Source organism: Dermacentor silvarum, chromosome 7, assembly GCF_013339745.2.
Source record: "Dermacentor silvarum isolate Dsil-2018 chromosome 7, BIME_Dsil_1.4, whole genome shotgun sequence".
Classification (NCBI taxonomy): domain Eukaryota; kingdom Metazoa; phylum Arthropoda; class Arachnida; order Ixodida; family Ixodidae; genus Dermacentor; species Dermacentor silvarum.
This window is the reverse complement of record NC_051160.1, coordinates 178,910,301-178,925,268: the sequence shown is the minus strand read 5'-3', so window position 1 is coordinate 178,925,268 and position 14,968 is coordinate 178,910,301. Positions and strand designations below refer to the sequence as shown.

General features: G+C 52.2%; 1 protein-coding gene across 1 annotated transcript in view; it reads left to right on the top strand.

The window, feature by feature from the left end:
• Window positions 1-12,741, top strand: part of LOC125947268 (uncharacterized) — a 101,085-nt gene extending 88,344 nt beyond the window's left edge. The window contains exon 2 of the mRNA XM_049671683.1: window positions 11,276-12,741. Within this exon, the coding sequence (XP_049527640.1) occupies window positions 11,276-12,741 (1,466 nt within the window). The remainder of the gene's footprint in view (window positions 1-11,275) is intronic.
• The last annotated feature ends 2,227 nt before the right edge of the window (window positions 12,742-14,968 follow it).

Genomic DNA, 14,968 nt, shown 5'->3' with positions numbered 1-14,968 from the left:
ATTTTTTTACGACTGAATTCCTGGAACTTCTGGGTAGCACCTCGTATATATTGACACGTGTACATGTTTATCTTTCACCGGTGACCGTTTTTCACCGGCTAACAGATTTTAAACGTTATCGCTAGGCACAGGACGCGCCTGCATGTATCGGAAGTTTCTCGAACCTTATCGATGCTTCTATCCGTTGTCTGTTGTCACCGATGCTTATGTTATCTGATTGTATGAGCGACGCAAATTGTCTAGTACTTTCTGGAAGACACGCGGGCACCAGAGATTACTCTGGGACCTTCGATGACTCATGTATAAAAGCCGACGATAGCCGTCAAGGACTTCTGCCAAAGTACCAACTTCTTCCCGAGAAGACCACAGCGATCAAGGCCAAGTCAACGACCCCAATGGCAGACCCAGCGTCCCCCATCCTGCTGCAACAACCTCGGGAGCCACCGACCTGCCGTGGATCATCTGCTAAAGACCCTGAAACCTGGCTGGAGATATACGAGAGGACCACGACCTGGTTTGAGAACAGAGAGACCACTCTGGGGACGTGGGACCTTTTTCTTGAGAACTTCGTGAGGACTTTCACGAGTGTCGTACGAAAGGAAAGGGCAGAGGTTCTCTTAGAAACCAGAGTGCAATTACCGAACGAGAACATCGCGATCTTCACGGAGGCGATGACTCGCCTCTTCCGCCATGCTGGCCCCGACATGTCTGAAGAAAAGGAAGTTCGGTTCTTGATGCGAGGTGTCAAAGAGCAACTATTTGCCGGATTAATGTGCAGCCCGCCCAAGACTGTCATAGAATTTCTTTCGGAGGCCACAACGATCGAGAAGACGCTGGAAACGCGCGCCAGGCAATACGACCACCGTGCCCTGACAAACTACGCCGAAGCTCAAGCGTTAGGCGCCGACGACCTCCGAGAAACGATCAGAGCGGTCGTACGGGAAGAGTTGCAGAAGTTATGTCCAAGGTCGCCGCCTCAGGTGGCCTCAATCGCTGACATAGTTAAAGAATAGGTTCAGCGGTCACTGAAAGTGACAGAAGTTCCGGCATCGCCTCAACCACGGCCGGAAGCGATGACCTACGTCGCACTCGCCCGCCATCAAGGTCCCCCTCCGCGCTCGCGTCAGGGCCCCGTAACGCCGCAGTTCAGGTCGTCCACCGCCGTCGCCGCCAGCATGCCCACCCGTCGCCCAGTGCCGCTACCCGAGAAAGACGGACATTTGGCGCGCCCCCGACCACCGCCCGCTGTTATTACTGCGGGGAAGCCGGCCATGTCTACCGCCGATGCCCATACCGCTAGATGGGCCTACGAGTGTTCGCCGTCAACGCGCCACGTCCACAGCTTGGCGAGCGACCACGTGACATCGCCGACTACCTCACCGGAGCCCAGTGGCAACCACGACGACCCTCACACTCGCCGCCACCAGGACGCTACCGGTCGCCGCAGCGCTGACCATACACTGGCCAAGCCCGGGGCCGGTCCGTGTGCCCCTATCCGAGAAACTAAAAGCAGCAACCGATGGAGGTGCGGTTGCTGTACGACGCAATACCAAAGATCCTCCGCCGCCGACGACAACGACTCGCGCATCATCACAACTAGATATCAGCACACCACCTGGCACGAGCCTTGACGACAACACTTCGCCGCTGAAAGAAGACCTGCTGACGCGACGTAGCAGCAGCGGAGCAAGTCGATGCAGCCGTGATCCGACGCCACGATTTAACCGCAACGATAGACGACGGTCTACCGACCTAGACGTGCTAATCAATGGTCATAATGTCACCGCTCTCGTTGACACTGGAGCCGACTATTCCATCTCCAGTGGCCCGTTCGCCGCGAAGTTGAAGAAGGTGAAGACCGCCTCGCAAGGACCCGATATCCGCACAGCGGGAGGCCACCTAATAATGCCGGCTTGAATCTGCACTTTACCCGACGAGCTTCGTAATCATGCAGCAGTGGTCCAGGGACGTCATCCTAGGCATGGACTTTCTAAACCAACATGGTGCAGTCATCGACTTAAGGTCCAAGTCGATAACACTTTCAACGCACAAAGCGATACCGCCGGCTACAAGCGTAAGTTACCATGCCTTGAATGTGCTTGAAGAACAAGTCACCGTTCCACCTCGTTCAAGCGTATTGATATCCGTCGGTACCAAAGTGCCTGCAGACATGAAGGACGTCGTCGAGGGCGATCATCACTTACTGCTCGACCGCGAGATTTGCGTCTCTAGAGGCATGGCTGAGCTACGTGAAGGGAAAGCAAGAGTGATGCTCACAAACTTCTGCCACGAATACAAGCACATTAACAAAGGCACCACGGTCGCCTACATCGGTGAAATAGTACAAGCCAGCAGTGCTTTCGCCTTCACAGACTCTAGAGAACCTGCAACGATGACTGTAGTACCTGAACCAGCTTTCGACGTAAATGAGAACCTTCCCAGGCACAAGAAAGAACAGCTAAAAGCCCTGCTCCTCCAATACAAGAACTGCTTCTCGTCGTCATCAAAAATTCGACAAACCCCTGTCGCCAAGCACCGCACCATAACCGACGAATATGTCCGCCCACTCCGTCAGAGCCCGTCCCGAGTCTCGGCGCGCCAATGCGAGGCAATAAGGCAACAAGTAGACGAAATGCTACGCGACATCATCCGGCAGTCCAAGAATCCGTGGGCATCCCCCGTGGTGCTAGTGAAGAAGGATGGAACCCTACGTTTCTGTGTCGATTATCGTCGCCTCAACAAAATCACGAAGAAGGACGTATACCCTCTCCTGCGAATAGACGACGCCTTAGATCGACTCTACAACGCGAAGTATTTTTCGACGATGGGCATAAAAACCGGCTACTGGCAAATCGAAATTGACGAGAGGGATAGGGGGAAGACTGCCTTTATAACACCAGACGGACTGTTCGAGTTCAAGGTCATGCCGTTCGGCCTTTGCTCGACACCTGCGACTTTCCAACGCGTCATGGATACAGTACTGGCAGGCTTGAAGGGGCAGACTTGCCTCGTTTACCTGGACGATGTCGTTGTTTGCCTCAAGCTTCGAAGAACACCTTCGGCGCCTTCAAACAGTTCTTCAAGCAATCAAGACCTCCGGACTCACGTTGAAGCCAGAAAAGTGCCGCTTCGCATATGAGGTGATTTTGTTTTTGGGCCACGTAATCAAAAAGTCTGGAGTGTGCCCTAATCCACAGAAGACTGCGGCCATCTCTGACTTTCCTCCGCCAGCCGACAAGAAGGCAATGCGTAGATTTCTTGGACTGTGCGCCTATTACAGGCGCTTCGTCAAAGGGCTCTTCACGGATCGCCAAGCCATTGACGTACCTCACAAAGGCTTACGTCGCGTTCGAGTGGGAGACACCGCAAGTGCACGCATTTGAAGAACTGAAGCGATGCCTGTAGTCGCCGCCAATAATTGCGCATTTCGACGAAAACGCCGATACCGAAGTTCAAACCGACGCAAGCAGCGTAGGGATGCGGCTAGAAGCGCCGTTGTTTTAATTGTGTGCGCAGTGCCGAGCCGTTAGAATGCGCTGATAGTATTGCAAGCCACGCGCTCCTGTGTTCCCGAAACTTCCTTTGTTCCCGATAAGTGTGGTTAAAAATGTAGTGGGGCACATATTCACGCTAATGCATTGACGGTACTGCCACTTGCAGTTATATCATGGCCTTGGCGCTTTTTGACCCCATCCGGCCCTTGCGCCAATAAACTCTATTAACGCGATAATGTTTAGGGCCTCCTGTCGCAGAAAATCCGGCGTTGGCGTCGGCATTGGCGCCCGCGGCCGAGAAAATCAACCCCAACCACGTTTAGGTATGCCACACCATTCTATCATTAATGTTTCCCATACCTTGTCTTGCATTCTTGGCAAAGCTATTTATCAGAATTTTTAGAATTACAATCCACAAACAAATGTCATGAACCGAAACACCCACAGCGCATGCCTTTTATGTTAGATCTTCTCAGACTGAAATATTAAACGTGCGAAAGAAATACGGAAACCTGAAAATGATGTAATTTCTTTGGCGCGGTTGTGCACCATCTCCGGGATCGCCCCACACAAGAGGCCGCGCTTCCACCAGAAAGCTCACCTACGTGCATAGCGTTCGCGCCAGTGTTTGCCAGTAACCATTACGGTTGCATGAGCTGCAGTCGTCGGGAGCCATGAGTAGCAGTCAGGGATCTTTGAATGCTATCGCGTTCCACTCTTAAAAGCCAAGCTTAAGCGTCTTCCCAATTTTAATCATCCTCAATTGCAGGTGAATCTTGCCACGAATAGGAATATTCATCGGTCTAGTTCGCTTTCAATTTTGTCATGCCTCACCTTAATGTTTGCGTGTGGTTATATAGCTATGGCAGCATGGCATCATACGCACTGTTGCGGATCATCCGTACTGTTGTTCTTTACAGCGAAGCTGCATATATATATCGCTTTAATCTCAATTATCGCCCTATCTGTGTACAACCTTTCTTCATCAAAGTAATTGTAAAGCTTATCGAAAAACGCTTAACTAATTACCTTAACAAATTCAACATTCTCTCACCATTACAATACGGCTTTCGCTCGGGTTACTCGACTGAGCTTGCTCTTTTTGCGCTAACCGATGCACTAAAGCTCGCTATCGATGAGGGTAGCTACGCAGCTTCTGTATTTGTGGACTTGACGAAAGCATTAGAGAAAATAAATCATAGGTGGAAAGTTTTCATTTTTCCGGGGGGGGGATATATATATATATCTATATTATATAGTACTGTGAAATACGGAGCAGTGGGGATGTGTCTGTGAGAGAACGACGAGAGCGATAAGCCTTGTGTCGTGCTCAATCGGGGCTGTGCTACCTCTCGCTGCTTTATCGTGCTAGTCGCGAACGCTTTCCCCAAGTGCTTCGTAACAATATATATATATATATATATATATATATATATATATCGCGGCCGATGCGATGCCTTTATTTCCGAGCAGCCGCCCGAGTCAGAGACGAAGCACCGCACGAGACAAAAGATGATGATGAGTCGTATGTAAAAATGACGACGACGATATGCACAAATAGCACTCACAAAAGGTGATGAGTCGTATGTACAGATGACGACGACGATATGCACAAAATGCCCTCACACTAACTTCCCCCCCCCCCCCCCTTCAGGAAAGCGGTCAGCAAGACCGCAAGCTAGAAAGGGTAGGTACGGCGAATGTAGGGTTTCAGGCGAGATACGTGAACGATTTCCGTAGTGCGGCGGCGGCGGTCAGTAGCTGAGCTGACAGGAGTGACGCGGTAGTTAACGGCCGAAGTTCTTTGCAAAACGGTGTAGAGGCCGAGATATCTGTGGAGAAACTTTTCGAAGAGGCCCGGTGCGCGAACAGGTGTCCACAAAAGAACTTCGTCGCCTGGGCGGAACGAAGCAACGCGACGCGTCGCATCATAGCGAATTTTCCTTTTGTCCTGAATGGTAGCGGTGTTGGCGCGGGTAATTTCACGGCAGCGGGCGATGCGAGCAGCAAATTCTTCAGGAAGAGACGCGGATGGAGCAGCAGGTGCTGAAAGGAGTGTAGTGTCCAAGACGAAAGACTGCCGCACGACCGTACACAAGGAAGAAGGGACTGTAATTGGTTGTACGTTGGACGGCAGTATTATACGCAAACGTCACGAAAGGTAGAATGGTGTCCCAGTTGGTGTGATCGGGTCGAACATACATTGACATCATGTCGGACAAAATTCGATGAAAACGCTCTGTAAGACCATTTGTTTGCGGATGGTACGCTGATGTGCTCTTATGGGTGGTGTCAGAGGCCTGGAGGGCTTCACGAAGCACATGCGAAAGGAACGTCTTGCCAGGGTCACTCAGGAGGACACAAGGTGCGCCGTGGCGCAAAACGATAGCGTGCACGAAAAACTCGGCGACTTCGGAGGCAGTACCAGAGCGAAGAGCAGCTGTCTCAGCGTACCGCGTGAGATGATCCGCTGCGGTAACGATCCAGCGTTGACCAGCGGGCGTGAGTGGGAGGGGTCCGTACAAGTCTATGCCCACAATTTCGAAGGGGGTGGACGGGCATGGTAGAGGCTGCAGAGGACCGGCTGGAAGGGATGTAGAGCGTTTTCTGTGTTGGCATGGCGCGCAGGAGCTAACGTATTTGTCGACAGAGATGCAAAGGCCCAGCCAGAAACAACGCGTTTTGATGCGGTCGTAGGTCTTAAGAAAGCCCAAGTGGCCAGCCGTCGCGTCGTCGTTAAATGCTTCTAATACTTGGAGTCGAAGTGAGCGAGGTATGACTGGTACCCACCGGTTACCGGAAGGATGGTAGATTAATCGAAATAACGCTCCACCCTGAAGCTTAAAACGTGAAAGTTGTCGTCTTAAGCGACTGTTGGGGGGTCGTGCCAAGCCATTAAGTCGGTCGATTAGCGTTCGGCAGTATGGGTCCGTACACTGGAGTGAGACGAGGTCAGTAGACAGAAGAAAGTCAACTGAGGCAACCACCTGTCCCGGGCTACTGGACGTGTGCTGAGACGTGTGGCTAGATGGTGACGTGCAGACCGAAGGTGAAGCATGGGCGTTTGGAGACAGCGGGCAGCGTGACAAAGCGTCGGCATCTTGATGTTGTTTGCCTGACCTATACGTGACAGTGAAGTCATATTCCTGCAAGCGCAGTACCCAATGGCCGAGGCGTCCAGACAAGTTTTTCAGGGACGACAACCAACAGAGAACATGATGGTCGGTCACAATTGTGAAATGGCGACCGTAGACATAGGGTCGAAATTTTCGTATTGACCACACGATGGCGAGGCGTTCCTGTTCTGTAATTGTGTAGTTGCGCTCAGCAGGAGAAAGAGTACGACTTGCATAAGCCACGACTTGCTCTTCAGACTTCTGATTCCGCTGCAGCAGGACAGCGCCAATTCCATGCCCACTGGCATCAGTGTGTAGAATAGCCGGGGCGGTTGCATCGAAATGACGGAGCACGGGCCCTGACGTGAGAAGTCGTTTGAGGATCTGGAAGGCGGCTTCACAGTCGTCCGACCACACAAAGGACGCGCTCGAAGTCAGAAGTTTGTGTAGAGGAGCGACGATGGTGGCGAAGTCACGGACAAAGCGGCGGAAGTAGGACGCGAGTCCTAGAAAGCTGCGGAGTTCTTTAAGTGTGGTTGGTGGCGGAAATTGCAGCACTGCAGCGATTTTACCGGGATCAGGCTGGATGCCATGCTTACTGACGACGTGGCCCAATATTTTAATGCTTCGGCTTACAAAGTGGCACTTTTTAGTATTGAGTTGAAGACCAGCCTTTGCTAGACACGTCAGAACTTGGTCTAGACGTTGTAGGTGCAGGGAGAAACTCGACAAAACATGACAATGTCGTCCAAGTAACAAAGGCATGTCTTCCATTTTAAGCCACGTAGTACTGTATCTATCATAGGTTCAAACGTAGCTGGCGCATTGCACAGTCCAAAAGGCATCACGTTAAACTCGAAAAGGCCATCAGGTGTAGCAAACGCACTCTTTTCTTTATCTTGCTCATGCATTAGAATGTGCCGATATCCGGAGCGCAAGTCGAGGCTCGAGAAATACTCGGCACCTTGTAAGGTATCCAAAGCATCGTCAATACGAGGCATTGGATAAACATCCTTGCGGGTAATTTTGTTTAGCGCCCTATAATCGATGCAAAAGCGCACCGAACCATCCTTTTTTTTTTAACAAGCACAACAGGAGAAGACCAAGGGCTTGCTGAATGCCTTATAATGTTGCGTGTCAGCATGTCGTTCACTTGTTCTATAACTTTTCGCTCCGAAGGTGACACACGGTACGGGCGACGGCGAATGATGCGAGAGCCGTCTGTTTCAATTCGATGAGTAGTTACAGTGGTCTGATCCAGGCCTCGCGAAGAAACGTCAAAACAAGCTTCATGCTTCATTAAAATGGTGAGGAGTGCATCCGTCTGGGCCGGATTGAGATCTGCACTCAAGGTGGCCTTAATAGCACTAGTGTGGCCTTCTGCGGGCGTACAATGCGCGGAAGATGTGGCAGGCGAAACACTGACGACACATACCGGCGCAGCGTCGGCGAGCTTGGCGACAGTAGACCCTTTCGGCAGTAGTAGTGGCTCAGGAGTCGTATTAACGGCTGTGAGGTTGCCATAGCCACTCGAGAACCGGACCAAGCAAGAAGCGATGGCGAGTCCTCGAGAAATGCAGCGCTGAGAAGGTACAACCAATGCGTCTCCGTCGACAATGTCTGTTGACTTAAGGGCAAGAACACGTTCTTCGTCTGGTTGGATAATAAAATCCGCTGCTGCAATGAGGTTGGGACACGGGGAATAGGAAACGGGATAAGTCTCGGTGTCGCTGATGTGAATCCTTGGGTCACCGCACGAAATTAGTGCAGAAGCAGCGGGCAGGAAGTCCCATCCCAATATCATCTGATGAGCGCACGTCGAAAGCACCGCAAGTTGCACATGATGACGAATACCGTCTATCAGGACGTGAGCTGTGCACTATCTGGTAGGAAAGATGCGAACGTCATTGGCACCGCATAGGACCGGACCAACATACGGCGTTTGCACTTTTCGCAGACGGAAGCACAGTTCACGATGTGTAACAGAAACAGCGGCTCCAGTATCTACAAGGGCGTCGACGGAAACACCTTCCAAAATCTGTCCGTCCGATGTGCGCAGAAATGTGGGCCGATCCTGCTGATAGTGCAGAAAGGGTCCAAGCGCAATGGCACATACCCCTGTGGACTCCGGGTGGTGGGCTCCGGGACCTGTAACGCGCCCTTGAGCTACGCTTGTCAGACGTAAAATAAAAAAAAAGACGCACAGCATTGGCTGCGCCGTCAGTGACGTCGTTCTCTCCGTCGCAGCCGAGCGCGCGTGCAGCAGTTTCTCTCCGACATGGGTAGGCCACGCATCGTACGAGCTCCCGAACAGCAGGCAGCTTACGCGCTGACAGCAGCACCGTGAGAAAGCTCGTGTTCGCCGTGCCGATGCTGTACTCCGGGCGCAAGGACAGGCCCTGGTGGCCGAGCGCAACTGCGTACCGAGGATCCGGCAGCCTACCAAGCCGTCATTTAATGAACCGTCAGGATTAACCCAGCGATAAACACCGGGGCCGCACGTTACAGCTTAGCTGGTTAACCATCTTTGCGGAGTGCTTGGGCGGCAATTTTACAGCGGAGCTGGTAAAGTCGAGCTTGGTCCGTGCGCAGCGATGTTTGCAGCGTAGCCAAGTTGGGAGAGGGGCTATGTATAGCGAGAGGGAAAGCGCTCGAGAGCGAAGAGTGTGGCAAGGGGGAGGAGGATGGTGAGTGGAGAGGAGGATCGGCGGCACAGGTAGCAGGGCGAAGTTGAGTAGGAGCGCAGCCAATACACGGCCGCGCCGAGCGCACGTGGTATGGCGTTAGTAATGACATCAGCGCTACCTAGTAACAGGCAAGCTCTCACATTGGCGGTCCTCTTTCTCGCCCTGGACTTTCTCGACGTAGCGCAATGGCGAAGCCGACCGCTAGTACTCCCGAAGAAGCCGCTCGATTGGAACGCCGTAGAGAAGCGGCTCGTTAGCGTGCCTGGAAACCGAGAGCCGATCCCGAGCAGTCGAAGCTAATCGTCACTGAAGCGAAGATACAGATGTTCGAAGTCGGCCCTTCGTAGGACGTCATCGTGGATAAAGTCAATACATTGGTCAGTTGGATGAGATGAGATTGACTACCAACGAAGACGATGAAGCTAGGCCAATCGAAGAAGCACCCGATGAAGAGATGTGTGATGCGTTTCGAGGTGATCTGGAAGATTCTGAAGTTCATGAAAGTTAGGAGAAGAGCAAGGCGAGGAATTTGTAGATAGCGAGTGCACCACTGAAGTTAGAGAAGTAGTTGAATATAGTGACGACAGTGAAATGACAACTGGCGAAACTGGGGTACTCAGTGAAGGCTATCAATAAAAAAAAGCAGTCTGAAGACTTGACATTGCTTTAATTCTGCAAGTATGGCTTTTTGGGCTAGTTGGTTAGATACATCAGAGGTGGTCATAGCTCTAGAAGACACGGACAAGAAAAGAGAACAGGACGAGTGCTATGACCTATGAAGTAGCGCTCGTCCTGTTCTCTCGTTCTTGTCCGTGTCTTCTAGCGCTATGACCACCTCTGATTGCTTTAATGGTCTCTCTTTGCATTAGCACGTATATGCGCCATACAGGGCATAAAAAATTAAAGACGACTTTAGTCAAGCAATAGTGATAGCAGGGAAGAAGTTTGGGCGTGTTGGTAGGTCATTGTAATTTTAACTGGGATACATAGCGCTAGAACGACACAAGGACGAAGAAGAACACAGGAAGCGCTCGTCCTGTGTTCTTTTTCGTCCTTGTGTCGTTCTAGTGCTATGTATCCCAGTTAAAATTACAATAGTGATAGCCAAGCAAAACGATAGCCTATCAATGTTTAACTCCATTACACCCTGCTTAGCTTTTACCCTGCTTTGCTAAACCACGCTCTTCTTCGCCTAGCTTTGCACAACTTTGCTGAGGCTTCCCCTCTACTCCTTTGGTCATTGGTGTTTGCGATAGCAAAGCCACACCTAATTTTTTCATTAATATCAAATTAAAGAAAAGGTTGGTATCATTATTTGGTGTCGGCTACTCCTTTTTGGAGGCCGAGGAAAACTAAAAGAAAAGAAATTCAAGCGGCACTTAGTTATCCCTACGTGGATGAATGAGAAATCATTGCGACCATCAAAGGTCGTGGGTTAGAGTGCCGTAATGAACTCTTTATTAAACATGTGCCTTAATTAAATCTACCTTAATTAACTGTGCCCTAATTAAATTCGCCTTAACACCAAATCTCGCAGATTCGATTCCCACCAAAGACCGTGGGTTCGAGTGCCGTAGTGAACTCTATCTTAATTAAACATGTCTTAATTAACTTCACCTTAATTCACTCTGCTTCGATTGGCTAACTTGACTTTTTGGACCATCGTCGTTACGCCAATGCCGACTACACTGGATTTCCGCCTCATGAGCCATATAATGCTTTCGCATTAGTAATATGCACTGGTGACAGCTATTCGGCCACGGAACGAAATAAGAAAAGGGAAAGAGTGCGTTCAAGTTATTGTCACCACTAAATTAGGCCAGTTCCATAAAGCCAAAATTAAAGAAGCCTATCCTCACTGATACCTTCATACGAATTCAATAAACCTCATAAACAGTGACATGATCATTTTTGCAATTTTAGCCATCGTGATTCTATACTCTATCCTAAGCTACCTCCTCTTCCCATGTCTACGCAGCATCTACTCCTTACCGCACTCCTACCATAACAGCCGAACCTACAACTGCCCCCGTCACTGAACCCGCTCCAAGCCCGAGGCCCATACCCTTGCCGGTCCCTTGGCATGTACCATGGCCTTCGCCTTGCGCCAACCCGTGCGCCATACTTTGTGCACAAGAGTCGCCCTGCTACTTGCCTACCTATCCTGTTCAACCGACTCCAGAACCGTGGTTCGTGCCTTGGTCTGAACAATCGACTGAGCCATGGCTTGTGCCATGGTACCAGCCGTCCCATGAATACCGCCCCGGCTCATGGTCTCAGTCGTCGCCCAACACTCCTTCATCGCCACAGCAATCGCTATGGTTTCCTCCCGCCCATTCAGCCCAGCCTTCACTCGAGCCGTCGTCCAATTCCCCATCTGGACCGTGGTCCAGACCGTCGCCGCAATCATGGTCCGTCCATCAGTCCAAGTCGTATGCCGAGTCATGGCCAGTTTCTGGGTACAGCCCTTCTGCTGGACCATGGCAGAGTCTTTGGTCGAAGCCGTTTCCCGAGGCATGGCAGGGTTCTTGGACGAAGCCTTATCCCGAGCCGTGGCAGAGCCCCTGGTTGAACCCATATCCCGAGCCATGGCAGGGTTCTTGGTCGAAGCCGTATCCCGAGGCATGGCAGAGCCCTTGGCCGAAGCCGTATCCTGACTCCTGGCAGAGTCCCTGGTCGGAGCCGTATCCTGAGCCGTGGCAGAACCCCTGGTCGGAGCCATATCCCGAGTCGTGGCAGAAGCCCTGGTCGAAGCCATATCCCGAGCCGTGGCAGAGCCCCGGATCGAAGCCGTATCACAAGCCGCGGCATAACCCCTGGTCGAAGCCGTATCTACAGCCGTGGCAGAGCACCGAGTGGAACCCGTATCCCGAGCCGTGGCTGAGCCCCGGGTCGAACCCATATCCTGAGCCATGTCATAGTTCCTGGTCGGAGCCCTATACCGAGCCGTGTCAGAGCCCCTGGTCGATGCCGAATCCCGAGTCGTGGCAGAGCCCGTCACCCAATCCGTATCCAGAGTCTTGGCCAAATTCTTGGTCTGTGCCACATCCGGAGTATACTTCGTGGTCCAAGCCATCTCCAGAACCCGGGTCAAATGCTTGTTTTCACCATAACCACAGATTTTGGCCTTCACATCGCTTTCAGCCATCGCACGATATGTGGCCTGCACCTCCCCCTCAGACCTCACCCCAGCCGTGGCCTCTACCTTGGTCGCAGCAGCCTCAGCCGTGGGATGGGCGCCCGCACAGGCTTTCAACGCAGCCTCGGCCGGTTCACTCATCTCTGCCGTCAACACCGCCTGTGCCAAGAACCCCTTGTTCCCGTTTATCCTGTCCTTTCCGATGGCACAAGCCCATGGCCATCTCCGCTGTGACGAAGTTTGAGCCCTTACCCGACCCGAGAATTCGCACGTATAGAGGTGAGCGCAATGTACCGGTTTTGTAAAACGTTCCAAGAAATCAAAGACGCGTCAAAGAGAACTGCAGGCCGCGCAATGTGGCTGAAATCCTAAACTCTAGGGCACACTGTTCGCCCTCGGCAGCTGTTAAGGACGAGGTGAGCTGCTTAGGAGGAACAGGCTTAACTCTTATCCTACCACTCCCGTGATAGCTCGAGCACTCACCCTAGCACAACCGCTTAGACTGCCAAGTATACTCATTCTGTATTTTTATGGTGCTCCCAGATGCTCCAGAACGGATTTGTGCGGAAGAGAACTTTGCTAGCGAACCTGTATGGTCTCCTGTAGGGAGAAGAGTTGTGCAAAGGTCTGCCATATTGTTTTCGAAATCTAAGCGGTAGAACTACAACTCGTGCTTTGAGGAACCAAGTTCATTGCGGTGACAGAAGGGTATAGAGGCTCTACATTTTATGGCGAAGCTGTACACGGTTAGGATTCCCTGTATTTTGCTTCTCCGTCAACAGAAATGTGGGAAGATCCTGGTGATAGTGCAGAAAGGGTTAAAGGCAATGGCACATACCCCTGTGGACTCCGGGTGGTGTGCTTCGGGACCTGGAACGCGCCCATGAACTGCCCTTGTCCCACCTGGAACCTAAGGAGGTCCCAGGCACAAGGTTAAGAACAGGTTTTATTTCAATGCTATTGAGAAGATAAAAAGGGTAGGAAAAAACAAACAAGAGGAAAAAGAAATGGAAAAGGCAAACAGAAAGAACACAAAGGTTAGAGTTCGAAAAAAGTGGAAGTCCACAAAGGCTAGTGGTATGCCACTTGGTGCTGGTAGATTTCGCGCAAGGTAGTTATGACCTCAGTGATGGTCAGCTTCTCAAAAAGTTTATGATATGACCGAGAGCACGATTTTCGCATGATGAAGTCATTTTTCGGATCCCAAGAGCTTACGGCACCAACGATTATGGCATCAACAGTCGCACGCTGGTACCGCTGTGCAAGATGTCGCACCGGCTCGTATTTTGTGACCTTGGCGCTGCGGGCTTCGGGGAAGGCGTCTGGTCGGTTATCAAAAGGACAGCGTCGATGACAACCGCCTCCTCACCACGTTCTATGACAAGGTCAGGTCGGAGAATGGTGTGGCCAACCGGCTGGTTTTGTAAAACGATTCCGGCATGTAGTTCGAAGCCGATGCAGCCACGATCTTGTGGCGTGCGGTGTACATGATGCTCTTGCACATGCAGTGACAGATCACGTGGGACAGAGTCTCCTTGGCATACCCACATGCTGGCGAGGACGCTTGGACACCACCTCAAACAGGCCCTGGGGTACCATGTCACAAAGCTCGAGGTACCTGGACGTGAGTAACCAACTTGAAAGCGTTGTCGACGCGGCAGAGGTCGCTCCACTCGGCCGCGAGTGGTATCACTGCCGCTCTCGACTGTGGGCTACCGTACAGGCGAACAGCCTGGCTCGCTAGATGTCAGGGACCTGGTAGGGCTCGCTCTCTGCTCCCCGACGACGTAACACTGCCGGAGGGTCGGCCAGATTGAGGGAGAGGCTGGGCGGGAGCAGGCTGTGGAGCTCGCCGAGAGGCTGTGTGCGCCTTGGCGGCCTGCTTTTCGTTTCATTTGATGTGGTTGGCGAGGCATCGTGAATATGGAAATGAGGCCACACACTGAGTGCAATGACGGCTCGCCTGGGTGGCGGGAGCATCCAGGCTGCCTCCCCCAAAGCAGGCATGGCTAGAAGGGCGTAGTGACAACTCTCTTCCACGGAGCGAGCATTTGTTGAGCTTCCGCATGATGCTGACCTCGTGCTCTTTCTTGCTTGAGGTAGCGAACCAAGGACTATCGTCAGAGGTCCAGGCGGCGCCTCCGTACGACGCCCGGCAGCCGGTCTTGCAGCATCTGACGATGTGCGGGAAGAGAAAGAACAGGGTCAACACCTGCCCTTCCCGACACGGCTGCGTAGTGGATGGTGCGGACGGGCTCGGGGTAGTCGAGGTGGAAGCCGACCGCTCGGAGCTCACCAGGGAATAAAGGACCGAGGCCTCCGAAGTAGCGGATCCACTGGAAATCCTTGGGCGCCTCCTCGACCTTAATGGCGTGGTCATGAGGACAGAGGCCCGCGCTGAAGCTCCAGGAATCCGTGGCCACTGGACTACCCGGCGACCGAACCTCAACCAGTGGTCCAGGTAGTCCCCGCAGTCCAGTCTGACAGCAGGTGATGCCAGGCGAACAGGCTAGCAGCGTGAGGGAGAGAACA